The 17,032-nt window shown below is 49.0% G+C and overlaps 1 protein-coding gene across 1 annotated transcript in view; it reads right to left on the bottom strand.

Annotated features, from left to right (window-relative positions):
- The window catches only part of MYH9 (myosin heavy chain 9), a 390,958-nt gene that overhangs the window by 297,451 nt on the left and 76,475 nt on the right, over window positions 1-17,032 (bottom strand). The window contains 1 exon segment of the mRNA XM_030206870.1: window positions 7,529-7,622. Within this exon segment, the coding sequence (XP_030062730.1) occupies window positions 7,529-7,622 (94 nt within the window).

The following is a 17,032-nucleotide window of genomic DNA, read 5'->3' as shown; positions in this document are numbered from 1 at the left end:
AGTAAATCTCTCTTATCTGCACCCTTCTCGTTCACTGCTAAAGCGAATGCTACATACCTGTAGAAGGTATTCTCCGAGGACAGCAGGCTGATTGTTCTCACTGATGGGTGACGTCCACGGCAGCCCCTCCAATCGGAAACTTCACTAGCAAAGGCCTTTGCTAGCTCTCGCGTGCCCATGCGCACTGCGCATGTCTTCCCGCCCGAACCAGCTCGTGTTAGTCAGTCCCGTAAGTAGCAAGACAAAGACAAGGGAAGACACAACTCCAAAGGGGAGGCAGGCGGGTTTGTGAGAACAATCAGCCTGCTGTCCTCGGAGAATACCTTCTACAGGTATGTAGCATTCGCTTTCTCCGAGGACAAGCAGGCTGCTTGTTCTCACTGATGGGGTATCCCTAGCCCCCAGGCTCACTCAAAACAACAAACATGGTCAATTGGGCCTCGCAACGGCGAGGACATAACTGAGATTGACCTAAAACCTTATCCAACTAACAGAGAGTGTAGCCTGGAACAGAATAAACATGGGCCTAGGGGAGTGGAGTTGGATTCTAAACCCCGAACAGATTCTGAAGCACTGACTGCCCGAACCGACTGTCGCGTCGGGTATCCTGCTGCAGGCAGTAATGAGATGTGAATGTGTGGACAGATGACCAAGTCGCAGCTTTGCAGATCTCTTCAATAGTGGCTGACTTCAAGTGGGCCACTGATGCAGCCATGGCTCTGACATTGTGAGCCGTGACATGACCCTCAAGAGCCAGCCCAGCCTGGGCGTAAGTGAAGGAAATGCAATCTGCTAGCCAATTGGATATGGTGCGTTTCCCCACAGCCACTCTCCTCCTGTTGGGATCAAAAGAAACAATTGGGCGGACTGTCTGTTGGGCTGTGTCCGGTCCAGCTAGAAGGCCAATGCTCTTTTGCAGTCCAATGTGTGCAGCTGACGTTCAGCAGGGCAGGAATGAGGACGGGGAAAAAATGTTGGCAAGACAATTGACTGGTTCAGATGGAACTCCGACACTACCTTCGGCAAGAACTTAGGGTGAGTGCGGAGGACTACTCTATTATGATGAAATTTGGTGTAAGGAGCCTGGGCTACCAGGGCCTGAAGCTCACTGACTCTACGAGCTGAAGTAACTGCCACCAAGAAAATGACCTTCCAGGTCAAGTACTTCAGATGGCAGGAGTGCAGTGGCTCAAAAGGAGGTTTCATCAGCTGGGTGAGAACGACATTGAGATCCCATGACACTGTAGGAGGTTTGACGGGGGGCTTTGACAAAAGCAAACCTCTCATGAAGCGAACTAAAGGCTGTCCTGAGATCGGCTTACCTTCCACACGGTAATGGTATGCACTGATTGCGCTAAGGTGATCCCTTACAGAGTTGGTCTTGAGACCAGACTCAGACAAGTGCAGAAGGTAGTCAAGCAGGGTCTGCGTAGGACAAGAGCGAGGATCTAAGGCCTTGCTGTCACACCAGACGGCAAACCTCCTCCATAAAAAGAAGTAACTCTTCTTAGTGGAATCTTTTCTGGAAGCAAGCAAGACACAGGAGACACCCTCTGACAGACCCAAAGAGGCAAAGTCTACGCTCTCAACATCCAAGCCGTGAGAGCCAGAGACCGGAGGTTGGGATGCAGAAGCGCCCCCTCGTCCTGTGTGATGAGGGTCGGAAAACACTCCAATCTCCACGGTTCTTCGGAGGACAACTCCAGAAGAAGAGGGAACCAGATGTGACGCGGCCAAAATGGAGCAATCAAAATCATGGTGCCTCGGTCTTGCTTGAGTTTCAACAAAGTCTTCCCCACCAGAGGTATGGGTGGAAAGGCATACAGCAGGCCTTCCCCCCAATCCAGTAGGAAGGCATCCGATGCCAGTCTGCCGTGGGCCTGAAGTCTGAAGTCTGTGGTTGGCTCGAGATGCAAAGAGATCTATCAAGGGGGTGCCCCACACCTGGAAGATCTGGCGCACTACTCTGGAGTTGAGCGACCACTCGTGAGGTTGCATAATCCTGCTCAACCTGTCGGCCAGACTGTTTACGCCTGCCAGATATGTGGCTTGGAGCCACATGCCGTAACGGCGAGCCCAGAGCCACATGCTAACGGCTTCCTGACACAGGGGGCGAGATCCGGTGCCCCCCTGCTTGTTGATGTAATATATGGCAACCTGGTTGTCTGTCTGAATTTGGATAATTTGATGTGACAGCCGATCTCTGAAAGCCTTCAGAGCGTTCCAGACAGCTCGTAACTCCAGGAGATTGATCTGCAGACCTTGTTCCTGGAGGGACCAGCTTCCCTGGGTGTGAAGCCCATCGACATGAGCTCCCCACCCCAGGAGAGATGCATCCGTTGTCAGCACTTTTTGTGGCTGAGGAATTTGGAAAGGGCGTCCCAGAGTCAAATTGGACCAAATCGTCCACCAGTACAGGGATTTGAGAAAACCCGTGAACAGGTGGATCATGTCCTCTAGATCCCCAGCAGCCTGAAACCACTGGGAAGCTAGGGTCCATTGAGCAGATCGCATGTGAAGACGAGCCATGGGAGTCACATGAACTGTGGAGGCCATGTGGCCAAGCAATCTCAACATCTGCCGAGCTGTGATCTGCTGGGACGCTAGTACCCGGGAGACGAGGGACAGCAGATTGTTGGCCCTTGTCTCCGGAAGATAGGCACGAGCCGTCCGAGAATCCAACAGAGCTTCTATGAATTCGAGTCTTTGCACTGGGAGAAGGTGGGACTTTGGATAATTTATCACCAACCCCAGTAGCTCCAGGAGGCGAATAGTCATCTGCATGGACTGCAGAGCTCCCGCCTCGGATGTGTTCTTCACCAGCCAATCGTCGAGATAGGGGAACACGTGCACTCCCAGCCTGCGAAGCGCCGCTGCTACTACAGCCAGGCACTTCGTGAACACTCTGGGCGCAGAGGCAAGCCCAAAGGGTAGCACACAGTACTGGAAGTGACGTGTGCCCAGCTGAAATCGCAGATACTGTCTGTGAGCTGGCAGTATCGGGATGTGCATGTAGGCGTCCTTCAAGTTCAGAGAGCATAGCCAATCGTTTTCCTGAATCATGGGAAGAAGGGTGCCCAGGGAAAGCATCCTGAACTTTTCCTTGACCAGATATTTGTTCAGGGCCCTTAGGTCTAGGATGGGATGCATCCCCCCTGTTTTCTTTTCCACAAGGAAGTACCTGGAATAGAATCCCAGCCCTTCTTGCCCGGATGGCACGGGCTCGACCGCATTGGCGCTGAGAAGGGCGGAGAGTTCCTCTGCAAGTACCTGCTTGTGCTGGAAGCTGTAGGACTGAGCTCCCGGTGGGCAATTTGGAGGTTTCGAGGCCAAATTGAGGGTGTATCCTTGCCGGACTATTTGAAGAACCCAAAGGTTGGAGGTTACAAGAGGCCACCTTTGGTGAAAAGCTTTCAACCTCCCCCCGACCGGCAGATCGCCCGGCACGGATACGTTGATGTCGGCTATGCTCTGCTGGAGCCAGTCAAAAGCTCACCCCCTGCTTTTGCTGGGGAGCCGTGGGGCCTTGCTGAGGCGCACGCTGCTGACGAGAGCGAGCGCGCTGGGGCTTAGCCTGGGCCACAGGCTGTCGAGAAGGAGGATTGTACCTACGCTTACCAGAAGAGTAGGGAACAGCCTTCCTTCCCCCATAAAAACGTCTACCTGATGAGGTAGATGCTGAAGTCTGCCGGCGGGAGAACTTGTCGAAAGCGGTATCCCGCTGGTGGAGCTCCTCTACCACCTGTTCGACTTTCTCTCCAAAAATGTTGTCCACTCGGCAAGGGGAGTCCGCAATCCGCTGCTGGATCCTATTCTCCAGGTCGGAGGCACGCAGCCATGAGAGTCTGCGCATCACTACACCTTGAGCAGCGGCCCTGGATGCAACATCAAAGGTATCATATACCCCTCTGGCCAGGAATTTTCTGCACGCCTTCAGCTGCCTGACCACCTCCTGAAATGGCTTGGCTAGCTCAGGAGGGAGCTTGTCCACCAAGCCCGCCAACTGCCGCACATTGTTCCGCATATGGATGCTCGTGTAGAGCTGGTAGGACTGAATCTTGGCCACGAGCATAGAAGAATGGTAGGCCTTCCTCCCAAAGGAGTCTAAGGTTCTAGAGTCCTTGCCCGGGCGCGCCGAAGCATGCTCCCTAGAACTCTTAACCTTCTTTAGGGCCAGATCCACCACACCAGAGTCGTGAGGCAACTGAGTGCGCATCAGCTCTGGGTCCCCATGGATCCGGTACTGGGACTCGATCTTCTTGGGAATGTGGGGATTAGTTAAAGGCTTGGTCCAGTTCGCCAGCAATGTCTTTTTTAGGACATGATGCATGGGTACTGTGGACGCTTCCTTAGGTGGAAAAGGATAGTCCAAGAGCTCAAACATTTCAGCCCTGGGCTCATCCTCCACGACCATCGGGAAGGGGATGGCCGTAGTCATCTCCCGGACAAAGGCCGCAAAAGACAGACTCTCGGGAGGAGAAAGCTGCCTTTCAGGGGAGGGAGTGGGATCAGAAGGAAGGCCATCAGACTCCTCGTCAGAGAAATATCTGATGTCCTCCTCCCCCTCCCACGAGGCCTCACCATCGGTATCAGACACAAGTTCATGAACCTGTGTCTGAAGCCGTGCCCGACTCGACTCCGTGTAAACACGGCCACGGTGGGAGCGTCGAGAGGTAGACTCCCTCGCCAGCACCGGCGAAGCTCCCTCCGCCGACGGGGAGTCTTCCTGGGAGGCGGCCGCAGTCGGTACCGATGTCAGAGACCTCACCCCGGGCAAAGGGCCAGCCGGCGCCTCACTCGACGGTACCGGTGGCGCAAGCACCCCCGGTACCGGAGGGAAAGGGCGCAACAGCTCTCCCAGGATCTCCGGGAGAACGGCCCGGAGACTCTTGTGCAGAGCGGCTGTGGAGAAAGACATGGAAGCCGATGCAGGTGTCGAGGTCAGAGTCTGTTCCGGGCGTGGAGGCTGTTCTGGGCTGTCCAAGGTGGAGCGAATCGACACCTCCTGAACAGAGGGTGAGCGGTCCTCCCGGTGCCGATGCCTACTGGGTGCCAACTCCCTCGGCGACCCAGAGCTCTCGGTACCGATGCGGGAAGGTGACCGGTGTCGATGCTTCTTTGATTTCTTCAAACAAAGCATGTCACCGGAGCTTCCCGGTACCGATGAGGAGGACGTAGAATCCAGCCGTCTCTTCCTCGGGGCCGAGGCCGAAGAGGGTCGGTCTTGGGGGGGCTGTACCGCAGGAGCCCTCAGGGTAGGAGACCCACCTGAAGGCTCACCGCCACCAGCAGGGGAATGGACAGCCCTCACCTGCACTCCAGTCGAAGCACCACCGTCCGACGACATCAGCAACAGCAGAGGTCCCGGTACCACCGACGCCGACGCAGCCTTCCGATGTCTCGGTACCGACGATGCAGAGGGTCGAAACCTCGATGCCGTCGATGCCGAGGTCGAAGACTTTGATGTCGACGTCGATGCACTCGATGCCTCCGATGCTGTTGTCGACGAAGAGCCCGAGAACAACACGTTCCACTGGGCCAACCTCGCTACCTGAGTCCTCTTCTGTAAAAGAGCACAAAGACTACAGGCCTGCGGGCGGTGCCCAGCCCCCAGACACTGAAGACACGACGCGTGCCTATCAGTGAGCGAGATTACCCGGGCGCACTGGGTGCACTTCTTGAAGCCGCTGGGAGACTTCGCTGACATGGGCGGAAAAATCACGCCGGCGAAATCAAAATTCACGATGGTGACGAAGGGCACCAAAAATAAGGGAGAGAGAAAAAACCCGTACCGAGGCCACAAAAAAGGCCTACCCTGAAAGCGAAAGGAAACTTACGTCGGGGAAACAAACTGGACACACGGGAAGGGACAAAGACCGAGGTCTTTTTTTTTGTTTTTTAGCGAAATCGCGAAGACGCGCGAGGGTCAACTTGAGGGGCGCGAAACGGCGGTAAAACACGACCGTCCCGAGCGCGGACAAAAGAAGACTGACGAACACGAGCCGGTTTGGCCGGGAAGACGGCCGCGCATGCGCGGTGCGCATGGGCGCGCGAGGACTAGCAAAGGCCTTTGCTAGTGAAGTTTCCGATTGGAGGGGCTGCCGTGGATGTCACCCATCAGTGAGAACAAGCAGCCTGCTTGTCCTCGGAGAATATCCATTTAACTATCACTCCCTTTTAGCAAAAAATTATGGCTGAGTTATGAGCTCAGAACCTCCAAAGGCTACACTTCTGATGCATGGCACTGTTTTTGCTGATGGACAGTCATTACACAGGGCGGGGAGGTGAGGGGAGCCTTTCCCAAGGAGGAAAAGTAGACTACTACTACTATTTATTATTTCTATAGTGCTACAAGGCATACGCAGCGCTGTACACCATACGGTAAACATTTTGGACAAGCAGCCTCTTTCTCCATAGTTGACCACAATGCTTGCATTCAACTTGGCTGTTGGAAGCCAAGCAGATTAAAACACCTGGGATATCAAGTTCTGGATTCTTCTCCCTCAGTACAGGTGGGGCAGAACTTTGGTTCCTTGCACCATGTCCCAACAGAATTAATGAGGGAGAAGAACTTGGAACAAAACAAACAAACAAAAAAAAAAAAAACACACACACACAAATAGCTTCTTATAAAATCATGAGAGCTGTGTAATGTCACTCACTTCTGCCTGACTCACTACTGCTCAACAGAAAATTATATCCTCACAAAAGTGAATGTTTCCAGCCAATGAACTCTTCCATCATTCACAGATTTCCCCTAGATATCCCTTCAACAGCAGAGTTTCACACTGGTGCATAGTGTTTAAAGGCTACTCAAATCTGGTACAAATTTAAATGCAGAATGTTTGGGAAATATTAGAATGTAAGCTGCTTAACAGGATTTCTGGGGGGCCCATGGTTACTTCATTACTGACCATGTGCTTTGTCCAGAGACATTTTGTTGCATAACACCAGGTCTGGGTACAATGCACTACTACTATTTATAACTTCTATAGTGCTACTAGATGTACACAACGCTGTACACCATGTAAAATGAAAGGGTTCAAAGTAGGGGTTATCGATATGAAAGCAGCTGTGTGTTATCTGAAAATGTTTTACTGATTAAACTGATTAAGCAATTGGTGCTCTCTTTCCAGTTATCAGGGCTACTGAGAAATGAGGAAAAATTCCTCAGGATGATCCCAATTTTAACCTTGCTATCTTGAACAAGTCTGCCTGTAATCAGTTTACCAAACAAGTACAAAACAACTAATTTTTCTTAATATTTTGAAAATTATAGCACTGGCATTTTAATTGCACCACTTTCACACTAGCCACTGTAACCATTTTGATAAGCAAAAGGTCTTCACTGGAAAAAAAAAAAATCAGACTAGATATCCTCAAGTGCTATCTAGGCCACTGTATAGACCACCAGTATTTATGGCCATTTACAAAAGCATAGAAGAAAAACTGTGTGGTTTTAAATCATCCATTAACACGGTGAACTAAAATATTTGCATCTACCTTTCATGCAGTCACTATTACTTACCTGGTCTTTCTTGCTCTTATGAGAGGATGCAACATGTGCCAAGTACTGAATGACTTTCTTGGTGTTTTCTGTTTTCCCAGCTCCAGATTCTCCACTGTGAACAAATCTCAGAATTAACAAAAGGCAGCACAAACTTTTTATCCATTACATCTTAAAATTTTAAGATACAGAAGCTGAAGTTATCTTCTATATATATTAGAACCAGAACCATTGAAGGGTATTTTAAAAACATAAGTACTTCAGGAACTAGAATATGGGATGCATCACAAAGGATTTATGAAAGGCTAAAAAAAAAATTAACTAAATGTAGCTTTATTCTTTCTAATCCAAAGTTGGAAAGAATTACACAAAAACAGTTGAGAATGTGTTGGCAAAATAACTGAAAATTTAAGAGAATGGAGATGTAACTTGGCATGTGAGAAAACCCAGTAAAAAAGGCATCAAGACTAGAAGCTGGCCAGATCACATTCCAGAGAATTAAGACCTCCCAAAAATGGTCCAGTGCTTACCTATGAAACAGCAGTTCCAGCTTCTGCAGCATAGAAACTTACAATTAAGCACAAGCTATCTGCCTCTATTCTCTCAATCCCCCATAAATATCCCCCTCCTACAAACAAAACACCTGTATACACACACACACACACACACACAGAGGTTCCCAGATGGGATGCATTTTAGTTATACTGTGAAAAATGGATCATATAGGTTTCTTATTGGTTAACATTGGTGCCAAAGCATGTGTATGGTGTGTTCATTTCAAGAGATTAGTTGGCAGTACACCTAGTAAAGGGGCTCTGAGATGTGCTCTGAACTCAGGTTTGGACTGCTAATTTTCAGGCTTCTCCAGAAATTTGCATTAAATGTCCAAAGAAAAGTGTCTGGACATTTTTTGGAGTTTAGAACCTCTATCTGCAATTATCCAATCCTTTCTGTAATCCTCCACCCCAGGGGTGTATCTGGACTCGGGCAGTAGGGGGGGCCAGAGCCAGAGGGAGGGGGCACATTTTAGCCCCCCCCCCCCCCCGGCGCCACCAATCCCCCCCCCCCGCCATTTCCGGACCCCCCCCCCTCGCCACCAATGACACCCTCCCCCGCTGCTGTCACTTACCTTGGCTGGCGGGGGACCCCAACCCCCCGCCAGCCGAGGTCCTCTCTTCCATGCAGGCTGCACCGCTGCAAGTTTCAACGCTTCCTGTTCTTCTGAGTCTGACGTCCTGCACGTACAACGCGCAGGACGTCAGACTGAATTCCAAATTCTGAGTCTGACGTTCTGCACGTTGTACGTGCAGGATGTTAGACTCAGAAGAACAGGAAGCGTTGAAACTTGCATCCTGCACGGAAGATAGGACTTCGGCTGGCGGGGGCTTGGGGTCCCCCGCCAGCAAAGATCGGCGACGGGTTGGTGGCGGGCGGGAGGGGGAGATGGAGAGGGTCTGTTGTAGGGGGGTCCAGGGCGAAATCTGCGGGGGCCCAGGCCCCTGTGGCCCCACGCAGATACGCCCCTGCTCCACCCACCCCTATGTGAGTGAACCTACCCTGCCTACTTCCAGTGTAACTAGCAGCAGAGACTGAGTATGGTCCAGCCAATGGGGAAGGCTGTGGGGTGGAGAACTGAAGGGCTGCACTAGTTACAAGTGAGATTAAGGCTGGGGGGCAGTTTGCTATACAAGTGAAGCTTCTGCATGTGGTAAGAGGCAACCAAAAGGCCCCCCCCCCAAAAAAAAAAAAAAAAAAAAAAACATTGTTCCAATATATCTCTGGACAGTTAAATGCTTTTGAATATTGGGGGCTTCTTATCTTCTTGGAATTAGTTGGATCCTGTTGGCTGTAAGATTGTTTTTTGTCATTTAGCCCTCCCCAGTGTTTCTGATGCTCCCTTTACCCATATGGGATGCCCAGGTGGTTGACAGGATCTTCACACATAGATCACATGACCATAGGCAGTCGGTGACTCAGTTGTTTGGGAAGGCTAAAGAAGGTTGGGGATAGAATGATGTGGGATGGGGCATGACGGGACAAGTTAAAATCCTTTGGGGGAGGTGACACTTGTTAGCAATAAATGGATAGCAGATCACTTTTGAACACAGCAGGGAAGGACCCTCCATTGTGTCACTCTGGTGCAGCTGCTTGTTGTTAATGAATATAAAACACTACTTAAGTCACTCAAGACCTATAAAGCAATTCTACTCTACTATATACCACTAACTTCAAGGAGTCACATAAGAAGGGCCTACCTAGGGAAAGACAGCACTGTAAACATTTCAGTGGGCAGTAGAACATCAATACACCTATGGGAAAAACTAAATAAGCCGGCTTAGTACTAATCATTCAATGTTTTTTTTCCACACATGCAGAATGCAGATAGACCCTCACCAAGTATAGAATACATAACTACAAACTAAAAATAGAAATAAGTAGACAAAAATTGGAGGAGTGAGTGGAGGAGTGGCCTAGTAGTTAGGGTGGTGGACTTTGGTCCTGGGGAACTGAGTTCAATTCCCACTTCAGGCACAGGCAGCTCCTTGTGACTCTGGGCAAGTCACTTAACCCTCCATTGCCCCATGTAAGCTGCATTGAGCCTGCCATGAGTGGGAAAGCGTGGGGTACAAATGTAACAAAAATAAATAAATTTCTATAAGAGAAGCAGTTCCAACAGCTGCAACATCCATACACTGAGCAAGGAATTGCACCTTTCAAACTGCTCTCCCCTCATCTCTCACTAATCAGGAACAAAGCTACCACAAATATTGGGGCCAAACCATCCAAAATTTTGTGAATGAAGGTATAGCTTGAATGACATTCTTTTATTGGCAGCCAATGCGAATCATACAAAAGGGGGGTTGCTTTGGTGAAGCGTGGTAGTCTGAATAGATGTTCATATCACATTCATTGTTGATTTAATCAGGTGCGACTGTTGGTCAGACTGGATAGACAGTTCAGGTCTTTACCTGTCATACTATGTTACAAATGTAGATCACACATACATACAAATGCATAAACATGTGCAAAACAATATAAACAGGCAGAACTGAAAAGAATTCTATGAGTCAGTCATGCACTGCACACTTCCCCAGTTTTTTTTTTTTTTTTTAACTAGCCTACACACTAAACATCTTTAGTATAACTAAGATATGCAGAGTATACAATAGTTAAATGTGGGATAAATGATAAAACAATTTTTAATATTAACTTCACTAAGAAAACTTCTCATACCACAACTTCTGATGACAAAAAAGAATGCAGAATATGAGAAGGGATAACTCATTAGATTGGAAGCTGATTTGTGGCACAGGGGGAGGATCTATAGCAGAGATTTTTCTGCTCCCAGGCTTAAGTCCCAGATCTCCAACGCCAGTCAAGCGGGATTGACTAAAAACATTTTTACAAACAGAAGTAAATTGAAGTTGAAACTTCCTCAGATGAGCAAGAGGTATAATTCAGTTTTCAAGAGTAGCCAAGTTATTTTATTTTTGACATTTATATCCTGCATTAGCCCAAGTAACACTCAGGTTCAATGTGGCTTACATTAGAAAAGCAGGAACATGTAAATTTATTAAAAGAAAGTACATCATATAATGTTAGACCAGTAAAGCTTGAATTGGAAACAGACTAAATACTTAGTGATTTAACTACTACTACTTAACACTTCTAAAGCGTTACTAGGGTTATGCAGCACTGTACAGTTTAACAAAGAAGGACAGTCCCTGCTCAACGGAGCTTACAATCTAATGGACAAATTGTGCAGTCAAACAAATTGGGGCAGTCTAGATTTCCTGAATAGAGGTATAATGGTTAGGTGCCGAAGGCGACACTGAAGAGGTGGGCTTCGAGCAAGGATTTGGTTAAGCTAGATAACAAATATGGAGGAAAAAGGCAAGGGCTAGGATTAGCTGGGATAGACAGGAGCAGTGGGAGATGGGATGAGGTAAAAATGACTGCCATGAGTTTATTTGAGAAGAGTGCTTATTTCCTTAAAAGGCTACACTTAAGACCTGAGTTTTCAATAGACTTCAGAATAACAATCATCTGTGCATTTGATGGTTTTAGGTAAGGAGTTCCAAATTTTAGTGCCGTGATATGAAAAATTAGCAGTATGGATTGATTTGTAGGTTACTTTCTTAGAATTCAGAAAGATTATGATAAGATATTCTCCAGATAATTTAGAGGCATTACGTGAGAATAATTCAATGAGGTTGTTCATGTATATTGGGGCCAAAGTTTTGTGAATGAAGGTACATAGCTTGAATGATATTCTTTTACCGACGGCCAATGCAAGTCATACAGAAGGGGATCTCCTTTGGCGAAATGTAGTCATCTGCATATGAGATATGGCAGCGTTTTGAGCGGTTTGTAATTTTTTTTTGAGGAGATTCTTTTTAAGCCCTGTGTAAATAGAGTTGCAGTAATCAAATTTTGTTAGGACTAACACATGGAAGGCTGATCTTGTGAAGAATGGTCTCCTCAATTTCCATAATGAATTGAAGACACTTGAGACCACTTTGGAAATTTGGTCATCTAGAGTGAGGAACTGGTCAATTGTGACTCTTAAGAGTCAAGGGGATATGTGATGTTTTCAATAGTAAATTATTTAAGATTTATAGAATGATCAGGATTAGTAGCTATTAAGAATTTAGTTTTATTGGTGTTGAGTTTTAATTTTAATTGGATGCCCAAGATTCCATTAGAGATACCTAATCCAATGATACAAGTAATTTCATTTCTTTAGTGAGCAGAATATAGATGGTAACATCGCCTGCATAAATGAATGTTGGGAGACCATTTCTCCAGTAAATAGCCTAACGGGATCAACATGTTAAATAGGATGAGGGACAATGGAGAGCCCTGGGGCATTCCACATACAGGGGACCATGTTCATGAAATTGAATCCGATTGTTTCACTTGGTATGATCTACACCTTAGGAAGGCTGAGAAAGCTAAGATACTTACCTGTAGCAGGTATTCTCCGAGGACAGCAGGCTGATTGTTCTCACATGTGGGTGACATCCACGGCAGCCCCAGGTCCGGAAAACCTTCCTAACAAAGGTTGCAAAAGCCTTCACGCGCATGTGCGGCCATCTTCCCGCCCATCGCGTGGGAGTCCCGCTTCAGTCAACTTAAGAAGCAAAACCAAAGAAAAGGAAAAACTCCAAAGGGGAGGCGGGTCGGTTTGTGAGAACAATCAGCCTGCTGTCCTCGGAGAATACCTGCTACAGGTAAGTATCTTCGCTTTCTCTGAGGACAAGCAGGCTGCTTGTTCTCACATGTGGGGTATCCCTAGCCCCCCAGGCTCACTCAAAACAATAAACAGTGGTCAATTGGACCTCACAACGGTGAGGACATAACAGAGATTGACCTACGAAGAAACATCTAACAGAGTGCAGCCTAGAACAGAACAAAAATGGGCCTAGGGGGGTGGAGTTGGACTCTAAACCCCAAACAGATTCTGCAGCACCGACTGCCCAAACCGACTGTTGCATCGGCTATCCTGCTGAAGGCAGTAATGAGATGTGAATGTGTGGACTGATGACCAAGTCGCAGCCTTGCAAATCTCTTCGATAGTGGCTGACTTCAAGTGGGCCACTGACACTGCCATGGCTCGAACACTATGAGCCGTGACATGACCCTCCTGAGTCAGCCCAGCTTGGGCGTAAGTGAAGGAAATGCAATCTGCTAGCTAGCCAATTGGAAATGGTGTGTTTCCAGACAGCCACTCCTATTCTGTTAGGGTCAAAAGAAACAGTTGGGCAGACTGTCTGAAGGGGCTTGTCCGCTCCACATAGAAGGCCAATGCTCTCTTGCAGTCAATGTGTGCAACTGACGTTCAGCAGGGTGGGTACGAGGACGAGGAAAAAATGTTGGCGAGACAATTGACTGGTTCAGATGGAACTCCGACACCACTTTCGGCAAGAACTTAGGGTGATTTGGAGAACTACTCTGTTATGATGAAATTTAGTATAGGGAGCATGGGCTACCAAGGCTGCAGCTCCTTCCCTCTGCCCCGGAACAGGTTACTTCCTGTTCCGGGGCAGAGGGAGCTGCAGCGAACCAGCAAAGTTAGCGTAGCGAACTCTGAGCTGACAGGCGCACGCCGCGGCACCCCCACCCCAGCAGCGTGCACCCCGGGAGGGGGGGGGCATCTGCGATCCGCCCCGGGTGTCGAGGGTAGGAACGCCACTGCCTGGAATAGAATCCCAGCCCTTCATGCCCTGGTGGCATGGGCTTGACTGCATGGGCGCTGAGAAGAGCAGAGAGTTCCTCTGCAAGTACCAGCCTGTGCTGGAAGCTGAAGGACTGAGCTCCCGGTGGGCAATTTGAAAGTTTGGATATCAAATTGAGGGAGTATCCCTGCTGGACTATTTGAAGAAACCACCGATCGGAGGTTACAAGAGGCCACCATTCGATTTCCCAGGTCAGAGGCATGCAGCCATGAGAGTCTGCGCATCACTATACCTTGCACAGCGGCCCTGGATGCCATGTCAAGAGTCGCAAGCACCCCTGGACAGGAATTTACGACACGCCTTCAGCTGCCTGACCACCTCCAGAAAAGGCTTGGCCTGCTCCAAAGGGAGCTGATCGACCAAGTCCGCCAGTTGCTTCACATTATTCCTCAAGTGGATGCTCATGTAGAGCTGGTACGACAGATTTTTGGACACGAGCATAGAGGACTGGTAGGCCTTCCTCCCAAAAGAGTCCAAAGTCAGAGCTTCTCGCCCCGGGGGCACCAAAGCGAAATCTCTCGTGCTTTTGGATCTCTCGAGAGCAGAATCCACAACCGCAGAGTCGTGGGGCAACTGGGACTTCATCAACTCCGGGTCCCCAAGAATCCGATGGGACTCAACCTTCTTAGGAATGGTGGGATTAGATAACGGTTTCATCCAGTTCCTGTACAATGTCTGTTTGAGGACATTATGTAGAGGGACGGTAGATGACTCCTTCGGTGGTGAAGGATAGTCCAAGACCTCAAACATCTCGGCCCTGGGCTCATCCTCAGTTACCACTGGGAAGGGAATGGCCATAGACATTTCCCGCACAAAGGACGAGAAAGACAAACTCTCCGGGGGAGAAAGCTTTCTCTCTGGTGGAGTGGGGTCAGAGGGAAGGCCACAAGACTCCTCAGAAGAGAAATATCTAGGGTCTTCCTCTGCCTCCACGAGGCCTCTCCCTCGGTATCGGACAGGAGTTCTCTGACTGCAGTCCGAACCCGAGCCCGTCTCGACGCTGAGGAGCTATGCCCTTGATGGCGATGTCAAGAAGTCGACTCCCGTGTCTGCAGCGATGAAGCTCCCTCCATTGATGTCGACGCGGAGACAACTTGGGTGGCAGCCGAGGCCGGAACAGACGGTCGCAGCTGCCCTTCCAGGAGCCCTGAAGAATAGCTCGGAGGTGCTCGTCAACAGTGTCGAGAAAGGCTGTGGGATTGGTGCAGGAGTCTAAGTCAGAATCTGCCGAGGACGCGGTACTAGGCTGTCCGGAGACCGGCGCATTGACACCTTTTGTATGGAGGGTGAGTGGTCCTCCCGGCAGACGCTTCATGGGTGCCGAATCTCTCGACGCCCCAGAGCTCTCGGTACCGTGACGAGAAGGGGACCGATGACGGTGCTTCTTCGCCTTTGCTCAAGACATGTCACCGATACCACTCGGTGCCAACGAGGACATGGAATCCACACGCCTCCTCGGTGTCGGGTCTGAAAGGGGTCGGTCCTGATGGGCCTGCACCACAGGAGCCCTCGAGGCAGGTGGATACCCACTCGATGGCTCACTGCTGCCAGCGTGAGATGGTCTCTGGACAGCCATTAACTGCGCTCCTGAGGTCGATGCACTCTCCGGTGCCAATATCGACACCGCCGCCAACCTCAGTACCGCTGAGATTGTCTCGACGCTTGTGTCCGCTTTTTAAGACACAACTTACACACATCGGGGTGATGTTCGGCTCCAAGGCACTGGATACACCACGCGTGAGGGTCGGTGCCTGAGATTGCCCCGTTGCACCGAGTGCACTTCTTGAAGCCACTGACAGTCCTCCATGTCATTGACGGAAAAATAGCAGCGGTGCCAAAAGGGCACAAAAAGGGAGAAAACCTGTATGGGCGGCCAAAAAGGCCGCACACGCAAACGAAAGGAAACTTACTTAAGGATAAACTAAGAAAAGGAAACTTTTTTTTTAACGGAACAGCTCAAGCGCGAGCTGCATACACGAACACGAAGAAAATTGGCGACAAAGCCGGCAAAGTGAAGGCTCTTCTCCTGAGGCAACAAAACCGCCGTAAAACAGCTGCTCTTGACCACGGAAAAAAAGAAGACTGAAGCGGGATTCTCGCGCGAAAGGAGGGAAGATGGCCGCGCTCGAAGGCTCTAGCAAGCTTTGTTGCTAGGAAGATTTTCCAGACCTGGGGCTGCCGTGGACGTCACCCACATCTGAGAACAAGCAACCTGCTTGTCCTCGGAATACCATTTTAACACAGCTCCATAGATTCCATAATGGTCAAGGATGTTTAAAACGATATTATGATCAACAGTGTTAAAAGCACTGGACATATCAAATTGGAGTATTAATATTTTACTAGTAAAAAAGGCACATTTCAAAACGCAATGAAATGGGTGCTAGCAAGGGAAATTCCCACCCATCCTCCCTCCCGAGTTCCATGCCCCCCCCTCCCTCCCAACCCCCCTCTGTCCCTCCGTTTCTCCCTCCCTCCCAAGTTGCAGACCTACTCCCTCCCAGTTCAAGACCCCCTTCACGCCTCTCCCACGGAGCTGACCCCCCCCCCCCCCTTGGCGTCCCATCCAGTCTGCCCAACAGTAGGTGTTACAGAGACACACCTCAGGTGAATGTGTTGCTAATGTTACATTGGCCTGGACTCTCTGATTTAGTGGTCTACAGGGATAAGATTAAAGCATACATACCGCAGGATTACCTCAACTTCCAGAAATCACTAAAGACCGAACTGTTTAAAAAGGCATACCCTACTGATCCAACTTAAATGCCTGAACTCAGCAACACAATGAAACCAAAACTTGCAATGAACAATATATTACTCTTCTTCTCTTGATTCTCTAATGTGTCTGTAACAACACTCTGTATTTGTTTCATCACCAGAGGTGGCTAACACTTCACGGTACTATGTACGCCACATTGAGCCTGCAAATAGGTGGGAAAATGTGGGGTACAAATGCAAGAAACAAATAAATAGTGGTGGCTCTGTAGCTACCATGAAATTTTCAACGAAAAGTCTGACACACTTCTTGAGTGGAGGACCATTAATTATTGGCCATATAGATCTAAAGCTGTCATATGGTTTACTGCATTTGAAATATGACCTCAAAGAGCAAGGCAGTTTACAATTAAAAAAATTTTAAATTAGAAAACTGAAAAGAATTTACATTAAAATAAAAGAGCACCAAGAATAAATGAGAATGATTTTGCCATTTGGAAATGCAGCTTCCTTCAAGTGACTCAGTGGTTCATCGAGCTCTGCACCTCAGCTCTGATAGTGGCCAGTCTGA

This window comes from Microcaecilia unicolor, chromosome 1, assembly GCF_901765095.1.
Source record: "Microcaecilia unicolor chromosome 1, aMicUni1.1, whole genome shotgun sequence".
In the NCBI taxonomy this organism is placed as follows: Eukaryota; Metazoa; Chordata; class Amphibia; order Gymnophiona; family Siphonopidae; genus Microcaecilia; species Microcaecilia unicolor.
The sequence above is the reverse complement of the archived record's forward strand: the minus strand, read 5'-3'. Positions and strand labels throughout refer to the sequence as shown.